The 14,114-nt window shown below is 44.4% G+C and overlaps 1 protein-coding gene across 1 annotated transcript; it reads right to left on the bottom strand.

Annotated features, from left to right (window-relative positions):
- Window positions 1-9,879: 9,879 nt before the first annotated feature.
- Window positions 9,880-13,881, bottom strand: LOC309342740 (putative CENPB DNA-binding domain-containing protein 1; the record flags this gene model as incomplete). Its single annotated transcript, XM_081863571.1, has 3 exons — window positions 13,562-13,881; window positions 12,391-13,149; window positions 9,880-9,893 (listed from the first exon to the last, which is right to left on the bottom strand). Exons 2-3 carry the CDS (start codon window positions 12,875-12,877, stop codon window positions 9,880-9,882), a joined length of 501 nt encoding a protein of 166 aa, XP_081719697.1. The 5' UTR covers window positions 12,878-13,149; window positions 13,562-13,881.
- Between the last annotated feature and the right edge of the window lie 233 nt (window positions 13,882-14,114).

Below are 14,114 nucleotides of genomic sequence, written 5' to 3' on the forward strand. Positions count from 1 at the left end.
ATGGTGTCTCTCCCCCCCCCCCACCTGCTCCTCCTTCATATCCAACTCTGCCCTCCAGTCCTAGATTGTTCTGGGCGGCCCATTCCAAAATGTGAAAATCTTGGGCTGTCACCACCTTACTCAAATGAAACCAAGAACCTCTCACAGAAAAGAATTCTGATTCAGTTTATGGTTTGGTTGAATCAAGTGCATAGCCCTAGTATGTGGCCCTTATAAGCTTGGCTGAGAAGGAAATGTGGCCCTCAGGCTGAAAAGGATTCCCTGCCACTGATATAGGGGAATGGGCTGCCCAATCCCTATCCATCACAGGCCCAATTCTGACTGTCCCAATCCTTATTTAAAGGGGTGGGGAGTATTGTCTAGTTTGGCCCAGAACCATGCTTCTATTTTCCCTATGGTCACTTGCAGGGAGGGGACAGATCAAGGCTGAGATTTCCTTTCTTTTCTAAAATGACTTTCAGACAGCAAGAAAAGCACAAGCCATAACGTTTTGTCACAATGACATACCTGTGAATATCTATACATCTAGCATGATCAGCGTGGGGTAGTTTGGTCTTGACCCTTTTGCTAAATGTCCCTGCACCTTATCTTGCATCCGGGGGACATTTCTCTCTACCACAGCCTTGAATCAAATAGACCACAAAGTGATTTCCCAAAGCATTAAAAATAAATAAATCAGAGCGCTAAAAAACATGCTGTGCACCCACTGGATGCATCTATTTTTTTTTTTTTTTTTTTTAAATTCTTTTTATTAAGTAACTTTTAACATAACACAAACTTCATCAAAGCAGAAAAGACGAAAAAACATTTAAAGGAAAAACAAAAAGAAAAAAAAGAAAAAAAAAGAACACATAGTGCGACTACTCACTATCCCAATAACAAGTGAGTTTAAAAAGAAAAACAAGCACAAAGAGAAAAAAGGCAAAAAGGCCTAGAAAAATACAAAAAGGTGTAGAAAAGAAACATAGAATATACAACAATTGACACATATCGCCTGACCTCCTTCCCTACTGATTTCGGGTTCCCAGTTTTACTAGATTCCTTTTAACCGCTGGTGTTGGTATCTATCTTGTACACCGGAAGTTTTAAACTGAACCTGCTATAGTTGGTAAGTTTCTAAAATTACTTTCAATATAAACCATAAATTTGTTCCAATGCATCCAATGACCACTGGATGCATCTACATGCACAGTACGCCTCCTCCAAAGCTGGAGGATTTCAGCAACAATCTAAATCTAAAAATAACTGTATACAATAATAATTACACTTTAGGGACATTGCTGGAAGAGGCGGGGTGGGTCTTTTGTTTCCCATTGGCTGGTGTTTAAACATATGGATTTCACATGGCAAACACACCAACAGCCACTAGGGGGCACCCGCTTACCTCAAACTTTTCTTTTTTAAGAAAATGGAAAAAATATCTGTAATATTATAAGTGCTGACTGGAGAATACAAAGTGAAGGGAGATGCCAGAATGCCTTTCCTGCTCCCTCTCCAAACAGCGAACACTCACCCTCCTGCCTGCATTATCTAGCCTGTATATACGTAGACTCACACCTCTAGCCAGAATGCAAGTTCCCCAATTATTTATGCTGCAAGCGTCCTTTCACAAATATACCGATTGCATAGATATTCGCTTAGCAGTAGGAAGGCTGGAGATTAGCTTGAAAATACTCCACTGGTTGCAGTATGTCTGCACATATGCATTGCTAGTTGACTTTAAAATGGAGCAAACCACATTTAGCAGCAAAGGTAGCTATGGAAACATAACCAAAATCGTTCCAGCACCTTTCGTGCCGAGCCAGTTCTTGCAGACAGAGAACACTGTCAAGGGAGGAGAGAATATTGTTTCTTATAAATAATACAATGCAAGGTGTACTGTAAACAGAATCGATATATTAGCAGCTAGAAGTGAAGAGGCTTCAGGCTAATGTACCTAATAGACAAAATTCTGATTCCTGAAGAATTAATTGTGCTGAAAGGCTGCCTTTTCCTGGTTTTGTGTTGGTGTCCAGGCAGAAATTTCTCCAATAAGTCTCTTTGCATGTGTGTGTGTGTGTGTGTGTGTGTGTGTGTGGTGAAAAATGGCACACAGGTACTCACCCCTTAATAAAAGTGTCTTGCGTGACACAAAATGTCTTCCATGGGCAGCATAGAGGGCATAGAGTACCATCACACACACAAAAAAACCACTGCATATTTACTTCCTTCTAGGGGAGAGGTTTTAAGGCAGGTGTGTGCCATAAAACCCCCCACCCTTGTAGATTCCCCAAGCGTCCCTATTTTCCAGAGATAGTCCCTGATTTACAGAAGCCACCCCGATTTCTGATTTGATCCTGGAGTGTCCTGCTTTTCCTTTGTTGTTTAGTCATTTAGTCGTGTCCGACTCTTTGTGACCCCATGGACCAGAGCACGCCAGGCATTCCTGTCCTCCACTGCCTCCCACAGTTTGGTCAAACTCATGCTGGTAGCTTCAAGAACACTATCCAACCATCTCGTCCTCTGTCGTCCACTTCTCCTTGTGCCCTCAGTCTTTCCCAACATCAGGGTCTTTTCCAGGGAGTCTTCTCTTCTCATGAGGTGACCAAAGTATTGGAGCCTCAGAAGAAGAAGAAGAAGAGTTTGGATTTGATATCCCGCTTTATCACTACCCAAAGGAGTCTCAAAGCGGCTAACATTCTTCTTTCCCTTCCTCCCCCACAACAAACACTCTGTGAGGTGAGTGGGGCTGAGAGACTTCAGAGAAGTGTGACTAGCCCAAGGTCACCCAGCAGCTGCATGTGGAGGAGCGGAGACGCGAACCCGGTTCCCCAGATTACGAGTCTATCACTCTTAACCACTACACCACACTGGCTCAGGATCTGTCCTTCCAGTGAGCACTCGGGGCTGATTTCCTTAAGAATGGATCAGTTTGATCTTCTTGAAGTCCATGGGACTCTCAAGAGTCTCCTCCAGCACCATAATTCCTTAGGACATCCCTATTTTCACCAGGGAAATATTGAAGGGTATGGTAGGGCATCCCAATTTTTTTCAGTGGAGAAATATTGGAGGGTGTGCTTCAGTCTTGATACTTCAAGTATTTGGGGCCTAATGGAACATTCAGCTGGACAGAACAGGAAATGAGTTTTATCCAAGGATCAGGTCAACCTGCATCTTGGAGCTATATTGCAAGGGAGAAGCTTATAGACAGACTCATCCCTGTCACTTCCATCCTGGAGCACTGCAGGGGGAAAAGTGCCTTCCACAATGGTGGATATGTCCTTCACTGTTGTGCATCGTTGTTGAAAAACAATAGATCTCCTCCCACCTAATGTGTTATCATAAGTGAATAAGGCACTCATGTGACACAACATAATTTTCTGCCCTGTCACTCGAGTGCAATAATAATAATATTAATAATAATTTATTATTTGTACCCCACCCATCTGGCTGGGTTTCCCCAGCCACTCTGGGCGGCTTCCAACAAAGACCAAAAATACACTAAAATGTCACACATTAAAAACTTCCCTGAACAGGGCTGCATTCAGATATCTTCTGAATGTCAGGTAGTTGTTTATCTCTTTGACATCTGATGGGAGTGCGTTCCACAAGGTGGAACCAAGAAGGCCCTCTGCCTGGTTCCCTGTAACCTCAATTCTCACAATGAGGGAACCGCCAGAAGGCCCTCGGCGCTGGAGCTCAGTGTCTGGGCAGAACGATGGGGATGGAGATGTTCCTCCAGGTATAATCTTCCATACCAGATGAAACAGTATTTCAAGGGTTATCTGGGATGGTGTCCACTTTCCATCTGTCTGGTAGCAGACATACAGGATAACACAGTGTGGTCTATCTTTCTCCCCCCCCCCAAAAAAAAATGAGCCCAAGGCTCTACTGCACTGTAAATTAAATCCTAGGTGTAAAATGATGTCACTTCTGTTTCTTTTCTAGGGATGTTGTATGGAAAAAGAAATGGCTGCCCTGACATCATTTCCCAGGAGCATTTGAGGTTCCTGGAAAGGAAATGGAAGTGATATCATTTTCCAGGGGTATTTTAGGTTACAGTTTGTGTGTCGCGGCACAGCTGTGAGCTTGCCTTTCACTGAAATTGAGCATTCCCCCTTAAAATAAGGGAGCTCATTTGGGTAAGTAAAGGTAAAGGGACCCCTGACCATTAGGTCCAGTCGTGACCGACTCTGGTGTTGCGGCGCTCATCTCACTTTATTGGCCGAGGGAGCCGGCGTACAGCTTCCGGGTCATGCGGCCAGCATGACTAAGCCACTTCTGGCGAACCAGAGCAGCGCACAGAAATGCCGTTTACCTTCCCACTGGAGCGGTACCTATTTATCTACTTGCACTCTGACATGCTTTCGAACTGCTAGGTTGGCAGGAGCAGGGACTGAGCAATGGGAGCTCACCCCGTCACAGGGAATCGAACTGCCGACCTTCTGATCGGCAAGCCCTAGTCTCTGTGGTTTAACCCACAGTGCCACCTGTGTCCCATCTCATTTGGGTTCCAGACCTCAAATGATCATATTGCAGTTACATGGAATTGTTTTTCTTTTCATTAATTAAATAATAATAATAATAAAGAGACCACCCACTACCCACCGCATTTCATAGAAGAATTATCCACCATCACCCAAAAGGAACCACACATCTTGTTTATTTTTAATTTAATTGGGGGGGAGGGGCAATGACATGTTGATTGATGATGAGTGAGGGGTAATTAATTAAATGGAAATTGATTTTGGAGCAGAATCTGGTTGAAATTAATTGGGGGTAAATTAATTGAAGAAGAACTGGTTTAGATTATCTGAGACGGGGTGCAGATTAATTGCAGTGTGTTCTTAGGGTGATTTGAATGTGAAATTAATTGACTTGCCTTGTATATTGAAGTAATTGTTTTTAAATTTGCATCTGTATGCATAAATTAGCATATGCAAACTCTGTGAAAATTTGCATCCCTTTTCGTCATGTTTTGCTGTTGTTTAAGTGGCAACCCTGCCTGTCCTTTGACCCACATAGCTTACCATATATTATTTGTACTCTGGAAAGCGACAGTCCAGCTGAACACAGTGCCTTTCTCCTTCTGTGTAAAATGAACCCAAGACTAAGCTGATGAGCTGTAATGCATTAAGCAGCATCACAGGCTGTGTGACTAAGGCCCAGAGATGTTCCTTCCCCAGTCTGGTGTCTCCACATGTTTTGATCTACAACTCCCATCAGCCCTAGCCATTATGGACCTTGGGAGGTGTTTCCAAAAATACTTGGAGGGACCAGGTTGGGGAACGCTGTCTTAAATTAGCGAATAGTCCAGATCTAGCTAGATAATTGGATTTGGATTTGATATCCCGCTTTATCACTACCCAAAGGAGCCTCAGAGCGGCTAACATTCTCCTTTCCCTTCCTCCCCCTCAACAAACACTCTGTGAGGTGAGTGGGGCTGAGAGACTTCAGAGAAGTGTGACTAGCCCAGGGTCACCCAGCAGCTGCATGTGGAGGAGCGGAGCGGAGACGCGAACCCGGTTCCCCAGATTACGAGTCCATCGCTCTTAACCACTACACCACACTGGCTCTGTCTGTGCTGATGTCATACAAAGGAACCTTGGTTCTTGAACTGCTCTGTTCCCAAATGTTTTGGCTCCCGAATATAAAAAACCTGGAAGTAAGTGTTCTGGTTTTCGAACGTTCCTCGAAACCCAAACAACCGACGTGGCTTCCAATCTGCAAAAAGCCTAGCTGTGAGCCAATCGGAAGCCGCACCTCAGAATCTGTATGTTTCAGAAGTCAAAGATCCTTCCAGAACAGATTACGTTCAACTTCCAAGCATCCACTATACAGTGGTACCTCGGGTTAAGTAAGTTTAGACTGCTACAGTAGCCAGGAAGGTGGCTGGGATCTCAAATCAGGGTTTCTATCAGCTAATAGAATCCAGAAGGTCAGACCGTGCGAGGTCCTTTAGTGGTCATTCCATTCAGACTTACTGGTCAATGGTTATAGGCCACTGATGTTTTGGAATTTCAGTGAGAACCAGCTGATTGGTGAACCCGGAAAGAATGGAAGTGCAAACTCAACATTCTTTAAGGGTCAGCTAGGCAGTTTTCAAGGGGCTGTGAAGAGATTCATTGAGGGAATAAAGAAAAGACTCTGAAGAGGCAGGAAGCAAACCTGCAGAGGGCCTAGACCCCAGAAGAGCAGCAGGAACTGGTGTCAGGAGAGTTCAAGAGAGATGCAGGGACAATCTTTGTGGCAGCAGGTAGTTGCTGGAGAGTAAGAAGCCATCCTCAAAACTGAAATCAATGAAGGTGGAAGCCAAGATAGGCTTGCCATATTTCAAAATCCAGACAAAAAAGTTGTTGAGCTTTTCTGTCAAATTTGCAGCAGCAACAACAAACCCTGAAGTTTTTGAGCTACCTTTAAGGAACATTGGCAAAAACAACAATGCCGACATTGGTTGCCATATGTCCGGATTTTCCCAGACTTTTTTTTTTTTTTTTGCGATTTCTGCTTCTGACTACAATATTTCAGATATGTCCAGGAAATTCCGGACGAATGGCAACCCTAAAGATGACCTTCAAGGGGATCTGAAGATTTTGGCAATAGTAATTTGGGAGAGCTGAAGCCAGAGCATCAGCAGAGGTTGGTTAATCTGAAGAAACAGTGTGTCCTTGACCAGAGAGAAGACTGGTGATAAAGTCCTAAGGAAAGCCTGCAAGGTAATTGTGGGGAGAAGAATCCTGATTGAAGAGAAGACTTCAGATTAAGTTCTCTATGCAGCTGTGATTTAACAAGGCAGAAGGGTAACTGGCTAATGGCTTCTTATAGAGGCTGGATGCCGAGTAGGTCTCTAGATTTCTATCTAAAACAAGAGTAAACAACCTGCAAATAAATCCATTATTTTATATTATAGTAAGATTTAATAAATCATAATACATTTGTTTGACTTTTAAACCTTGGTTCTCCTGGTCTGCTTGTCTTCTGCTTATATCTAGCTTCCGTGTGTGATAAGAGATGAACAAATAACTTATTTATTTAAAACTAAATGGTGGCAAGGAAAATATATAGAAAGGTAAATAAAGCAGATACTTTGAATTTATGCTCTAAGTAGCAGGGAACCTTCCTATGATAATATAAATATGGTGTTGTTGCTTTTTTAAAAATTGTATATGGAAAAGAACAGCTGAGAGGTACAGCAGTGAGAGATCACACCTTGTGGTCCAGAGATGGGGTCCTCCATGCTTTGGTGGATAGTGGTAGGATATTTAAACCACAGCTGATCCTCCATAACAGCCCCTTGAGCTGCTTTTTCTCCTGCAGATTCAGACATGATCTTAAAGTACCGCATACATGTGATTTTGGCCAAAATGGAAGGGATGGAAGCTGAGAAACAGGACTCTTTTCAGCTAGGCTCAGTGAGGCACAGACTCGCTTCACTGTCATTGTGCAGACACTGATTCATCTTGCTTCCACTTGGATGGTAGTAGGCAGAGGCAGTACACTTAGCATATAGAGCAGCCTTTCTCAACCTGTGGGTCCCCAGATGTTGTTGGACTACAACTCCCATCACCCCTAGCTAGCAAGGCAAGAGCTCAGGGATGATGGGAGTTGTAGTCCAACAACATCTCTGGGACCCACAGGTTGAGAACCACTGATATAGAGGCACACACAATACCAGAGGGGTCCCTGCAAGAAGCATACACCCATACCCACTGCTGGATCCCTTTTTCAAAGGAAAGTCACCTTTCACATACAATTTATAACTGAATTGCAAACTGGAAATGAAAATAAGGCTGCACTCGTAAGCATATTTACTTGAATGTTAACTCCATCAAGATCAATAGGGCTTCCTTCAGGGAAAAATGTTTCCAATGGGAGTGTTAAGGTGAAGTATCCATGTAGGACAACACTTGCTCTCTCTGAAATGCACTGTACTCTATTTCTGCCCACCTCCCCTTGTGCTGCCACTGTTTAGAGCAAGGGTAGTCAACCTGAACCTGGTCCCTACCGCCCACTAGTGGGCGTTTCAGGATTCCAGGTGGGCGGTAGGTGGTTCTACGCTACCTGTTACTGCAGCACTGATGGGCAGTAAGGAAACTTTACCATCAAGAAAAATGCATTAGTGGGCAGTAGGTATAAAAAGGTTGACTACTCCTGGTTTAGAGGATTCCTTTCTTTTCACTGGGTCTTGGTGAAGGTGAATTTCCTGGTGGGTTGTGTCCTTGGATTCAGAGCACAACTAGCATGAACCTGTGCTAAATATCTAGTGTGGACACGACTTGTATTGGTTGTGATGCAGTTGAACCATAACCCCAGATCCCCAATTGGCTGTCCTCAGGTAATGTGTCCATCAAACACAATAACTTCTCTACTGTCACGCCCAGAGTTGGGCTTCATGGATTCTACCTACCCACATACATACACAGCAGAATTGTAACTCTGAAACACAGTTTTCTGAGAAGCTCAGCTTTAATTGAAAGAATGGTTTTACAGCATTCAAGGCTGTGAAGAAAACGTTGAAAATGTGTTGGCAGCATTTGTCAAAGCTGCAACATCTTGAAGGGGCCTGAGCATCAGCAGCCAATGTTCAGTGTAACTCTCCATTTTCCTTTATAGCTCCTAGCCCATCCTGCTCTGCCCTTGCTGACCCCTGATGACTTCCTCCTTCTACACTTCCTCCTTACCTGATCACAGATTCAACTCCTAAACCTATTTACCAATGCAGCTGGAAGTTTTAAGCTTCCTGGGAGGTTTTGAAATTCCTTTATTACTAGGAATGCCAGAAAACATATTCAAGCTCCGGCTTTGTGGACTTGTATAGCCCACTTCAAAGGAGGGGTGAGGTTTTGTTCTGAAATCCTTCAACTTATATTCAAAGTGACCATTGGAAATGCAGTTTCCCTGTGAGCCAGCCCTTACTAATCAGCATGTAAGGTCAGCCTGCAAGAGTGGAGGAGAAAGGAGGGAAGAGGGGAGGGCAAACCATTTTCAACTCTCCTTGAGCATCCACCATAGCATCTCCAGCTGCCTTTCACAAGGAATGGAAGAGACAAGTGGGACATGCCTAGCAGAGCACTCCTCATTTTAATAGGACCTTCCTGGAATCATCTGACTCCAACTTCACAAACCTCTCCCATTTCTCCTCCTGATCCAACCACCCACTCCACGATACCTCCACAGGGCTCAACAGCCCCTGAAATTTGGAGGTATCTGCACCGATTTGGCATGTTGGTATTTTGTTTCCTGCCAATCTGAAGTTCAAAAAAACAATGACTTTTAATACCATTGCTGTTGTCTCGTGTCCTTGTTCTGGTGATATTTGGGGAGGGGTAGAACATTTGGAGAGATATTTGGGGTAGAACATTTGGGGAAGGATAGGGACACAAGTGACGCTGTGGTCTAAACCACTGAGCCTCTTGGGCTTACCAATCAGAAGGTTGGTGGTTTGATTCCCCTTGACGGGGTGAGCTTCTGTTGCTCAGTCCCAGCTCCTGCCAACCTAGCAGTTTGAAACCTAGCAGTTTGAAAAGTGCAAGTAGATAAATAGGTACCGCTTTGGTGGGAAGGTAAACACCGTTTCTGTGTGCTGCTCTGGTTTTGGTGTTCTGTTGTGCCAGAAGCAGCTTAGTCATGCTGGCCTCATGACCCGGAAAAACTGTCTGTGGACAAACACCAGCTCCCTCAGCCAGTAAAGTGAGATGAGCGCCGTCTGTGACTGGACTTAACTGTCAGAGGTCCTTTACCTTTTTCTTTTTTAAAGAACATCTCAAATGAAATGTTAGCCTGTTTTAAAAAGCTGTTCATCAAAACAGTTCTGAGGTTAATCCTGGGGTTTGTAGCTGACCTGAGGCTGAAAGCGTTAACAGCGAGCAGCCCATCCCTACCCTGCTTGCACATAAGCTCTCAATATACTGTACCTGGACAAATGAAGAACAGACATTATTGAGAGTGAATATTTTCTCCTTCCAATGAAGTCTCAGCTCAGGGCTGTTCTTCGAAAACTATGCTGTACTTTACGCTCAAGATTGCACAGGAAACAGACAGAACTCTTCTTCAGTCCTGCTGTCAACAATGTGGCTCTCAACAATCAGAAGCAGAAACTTTACTGTCCATTGTTAAACTTTAGTGCTTAATGTTTTAATAAACAGGCAGGTCCATCCCCCTGAATCGTTAAGTCAGCAATAAAACAGAGAGCTGAAGCTGCTTTATGATCTTCTTCTGTGAGTTGCTGGCATGTTTGAAAATGAACCAATGGCCTGCGCTTGAAAGCCAGGTTTCACTGCCAAGGTGAAGCACCCTTGAAGTTTTAATGCTGGAATTCGAGAATTCTGGAAGGAAAGTGGCCCATTCTCCCTAGGAAGATGAATTAAGAACATTTGGGAAGAACAGAAATTAAGGTAGCAACTCTCTGTTCTTTCCCCCAAATTTAAAATAATTATGATACATTAAATCACGTCAAAAAACTGAAAATGCTGGGCCCCATAGCTCTATCCTGTCCAATTCCACCGCAGCATTGACCAAGAGCTTAAAAAATGCAGGTAGGCTCTTCTGGATATTTTGTGTATCCTCTCCCAGGATTCATTTACACTTCTGCTTGTGCCATGCCTAGAAAGCATGATGTGGTTTTTTTGTTTGACCCACAAAGCCACACTTTCTAGGCATTAGTCCAAGTGGTTTCCCCCTTGCCACACTCCTTTCCAAGGGAAGACCCACTCCTTAGAGATAGATCAAAACACATGTTGTTTGCTCCAACTGAGTGCTAGAGAGTGGTTTTCCCCAAAGAGAAGCAGCAGGACAAGAGGAAATGTGGATAGGCCCCCAGTTAAAAATGCTAAATTTGTAAGCTGATGTCCACTTCCCTGGGAGCAAGTCCCACTGAACTTATTTAGCCTTCTGAATAAACATTCTTATGGATTGGGCTGTTGACAAAGACTTGGGAAGGAAGCTATGTGCAGAAGTTCAGGACTTATGGAATGAATGGGACCAAAATTTAGATCAATTCAATGGCAAACACTGGAAAGGACTTTGCAATGATCTCAGAGTCCACACTGGAGGCAAGTAATAGTTTCAGCTGTTGTCAACATAATATTCTCACAGCAGATCCCCCCCCCCCCCCGCCCATGGGGCATCTCACATTAGATGACAGTACTTTGGTTTTGTGTGTATATAAATTTCACAGACTCATATGCTACCAATGTACTGATGCTTGGCATTTGAGCAAGAGAAGAAGTTAATTGACAAAGTGTGGGCTATATAGCTAGCCAGAATCTGGCAAGAACTACCACTCTGTCTCTATTTGGCACAGAGCAGAAGTTTGGCACGTGAGATACATTGCAGCAAGCATGTGGTGATGTCAGGAAGATGCAGGGCTTTGCTGAATATTTTCCTGTCTCAATTTTCAAGCCAAAAAGTGATGGGGCAGTAGAAATAGTTGGCTAGAAGGTGTATGGCAGGGAGTCTTGGGTTGTAAGGTAAGTTAACAAGGAGTTTACCTTACTGTGGGGGCAGTTAGAGGGTGGAAGACCCTCTTGAGTAATGGGGGGGGGTGCCTATCAGGATGAGGTGGGGCAATCAACTTCTCTTCCCTTTAAGTTAGGATACAAGCCATAATAAAAAGCAAGATGTCACAGGGCTATGTAAAAAGCAGAGGCAGTGGCAATATAAATGAATAGGTGAGTTTCCACACAGACACACCCCAACAAAAAAAGAAAACCAAGAAATGAAGATGTGAGATACAGTGGTGCCCCGCAAGATGAAATTAATTCGTTCCGCAATTTTTGTCGTCTAGCGAATTTTTCGTCTTGCGAAGCACGAAATCCCATAGGAATGCATTGAAAATCAATTATTGCGTTCCTATGGTCAAAAAAAGTCCAAACAAAGCCAAATTTGGTACAACAACAGTTTATTAACTGCTCTTTAAAGTCACACATACTGTAAAGAGCAGTTCAAAAATTGAAGGGAAAATAAATTAACTTTATAAACATGACAGAAAAACATTTAAAAATCAACAAAGTGTACAGTACATTTTCTAAGACTCTGGGGGACCACTCGAAGAAGGCTCCTCTTCCACTCTTTGCTTCTTGGTCAAGAACCTGTCCATAGTCTGCTGCTTTATCCGCCTTTTCAGCAGCTCCCTGAAAGACGACATGACCCTCGTATCATAAAAGTTCCCAGCGTCATGTGCCACGTGCTTCTCATGGTGGTGTAGATCTGCAAAAGTCTGCACCTCCTTCCACTTCTGGCAAATGTCCCTCAGTCTTTCGGAGGACAGCCGTTCCTCAGTTGCTTCCTCCTCTTCCAGTGAGGCCTGCTCCTGCGCAGCCTCTGCCTGCAGTTCGACCAGCTCCACGGTGGTCAGCTCGTCGTCGTGCCCCTCCACCAGCTCGCAGACGTGGCAGCCTCTCCATGCCTGACCCTCTCCAGAACTGGCAGCCTCTCCATGCCTGACCACGCTGTGGATGCCAGATCTTGTCTTGAACCGGTCAAACCAACCTCTGCTAGCCTTGAAGACTTCTGGCTCGGCTGAGGTTCCTGGCTGTTCCCGGATGAGGTCAGCGTGCAAGGCCTTGGCCTTCTCACAAATGACGGCCTCAGACACTGTGTCCCCTGCACGCTGCTTCTCTTCTATCCAGATGAGCAGCAACTTCTCGACCTCCTCCAGGACAGCTGGGCGGTTCTTCACGATCCTGGTGACTCCCTTGGCTGCATCAGTCGCCAGGATCTTCTCCCTCATCTTCAGGATGGTACCGATGGTCGATGGGTTCCTGCTGTACTCCCTGGCGATGTCCGTCACACGCATTCCGCCGTCGTGCTTCCAGATGATCTCCTTCTTCATTTCCAGCGTCACCTTCTCCTTCTTCCTCTCGCCGGCCACCGCAGCAGCAGTCTTCTTGGGTCCCATGGCAGCACAGCTCCTACCTTCGTAAACTCAGAAACAGAAAAAAAAATCAGTGATGTGCTTCAAACCCAAAAAATACAAAAGCAGCCAGCCACCCACCACACAGAAATTAAAACCCAGAACCAAGGCCTTGAATCCCAAGCACCTCAACCCCAAATCCAAAATCCAAAAACCCCCAAAAAAGTTTTAAAAGTTTAGCTTACCAAATGGATGAAAGAGAAGTTCTGGAAAAGCTTCAACAATCAACCACCGAAGTCCTCAGAAACCTCAAATGGCTGCAAAATAAGTTTAGGAAAAGCTTCAAAAATCACCAATGTCTTCAAAAACCTCAACTGCTCCCACAGACACGCACCAACCCACCCACAACACAGAAATTGCAAACCCCTCCCCAACTGCTCCCCCAGCCCCTCCCCAACTGCTGCAAACCCCTCCCCAACTGCTTCCCCACCCAGACAAAAAAAATTTCAAAAAATAACAACATGGCCAGCACTCAGAAATTCAAACTCAGAAAATTTTTCAAAAAAAAACAACCTGGCCCAGTGGTCACAGAAAATCATAAAAATTCCCCAAAAAACCCCACATGGTCCCAGATTATCGCAAACCCCTTCCCAACACCAAGTCCTTGAATCCCAAACACCCCAACCCAAAATCCAAAACCCCCCAAAAAGTTTTAAAAGTTTAACTTACCAAATGGATGAAAGAGAAGTTCTGGAAAAGTTCTGGAAAAGTTTTGGAAAATCTTCAAAAGTGAGCAAAGTCTGAGAAAAGGCTACCAAACCACGTGCTAACAGTTGCTCCTCCAAGTCAAGTCGCAACTGCAGCTGCTCAAGCTAAGCACCCTTGGTTTTAACGGTTTTTACACAAAGGAAACAAAGTCGCGAGACGTTTTCGTTTTGCGAAGCAAGCCCATAGGGGAATTCGTCTTGCGAGGCAAATCGCGGACGAAAAAACCTTTCGTCTAGCGAGTTTTTTGTCTTGCGAGGCATTCGTCTTGTGGGGCACTACTGTAGTGTTTTGAGTGCAACAAGCCAAAGATGTTGGCAATAGGCTAACAATCCTTCAATGTGGACCCCTAAATTCAGGTAAACTCTGGGGACATCTCTTTCCTGGTGTTCACCTGGAATGGGTGGCTGTACCCTTGTTTGTAATATATATATATATATATATATGCTTTCGTAGATTTTCACGGGTACAGGAATGCAGGTTTTGGTGTCCTCGGGTGTCAAGCACCAGCCTGAAG

Source organism: Podarcis erhardii (assembly GCF_964252035.2).
Source record: "Podarcis erhardii genome assembly, chromosome: 5".
Classification (NCBI taxonomy): domain Eukaryota; kingdom Metazoa; phylum Chordata; class Lepidosauria; order Squamata; family Lacertidae; genus Podarcis; species Podarcis erhardii.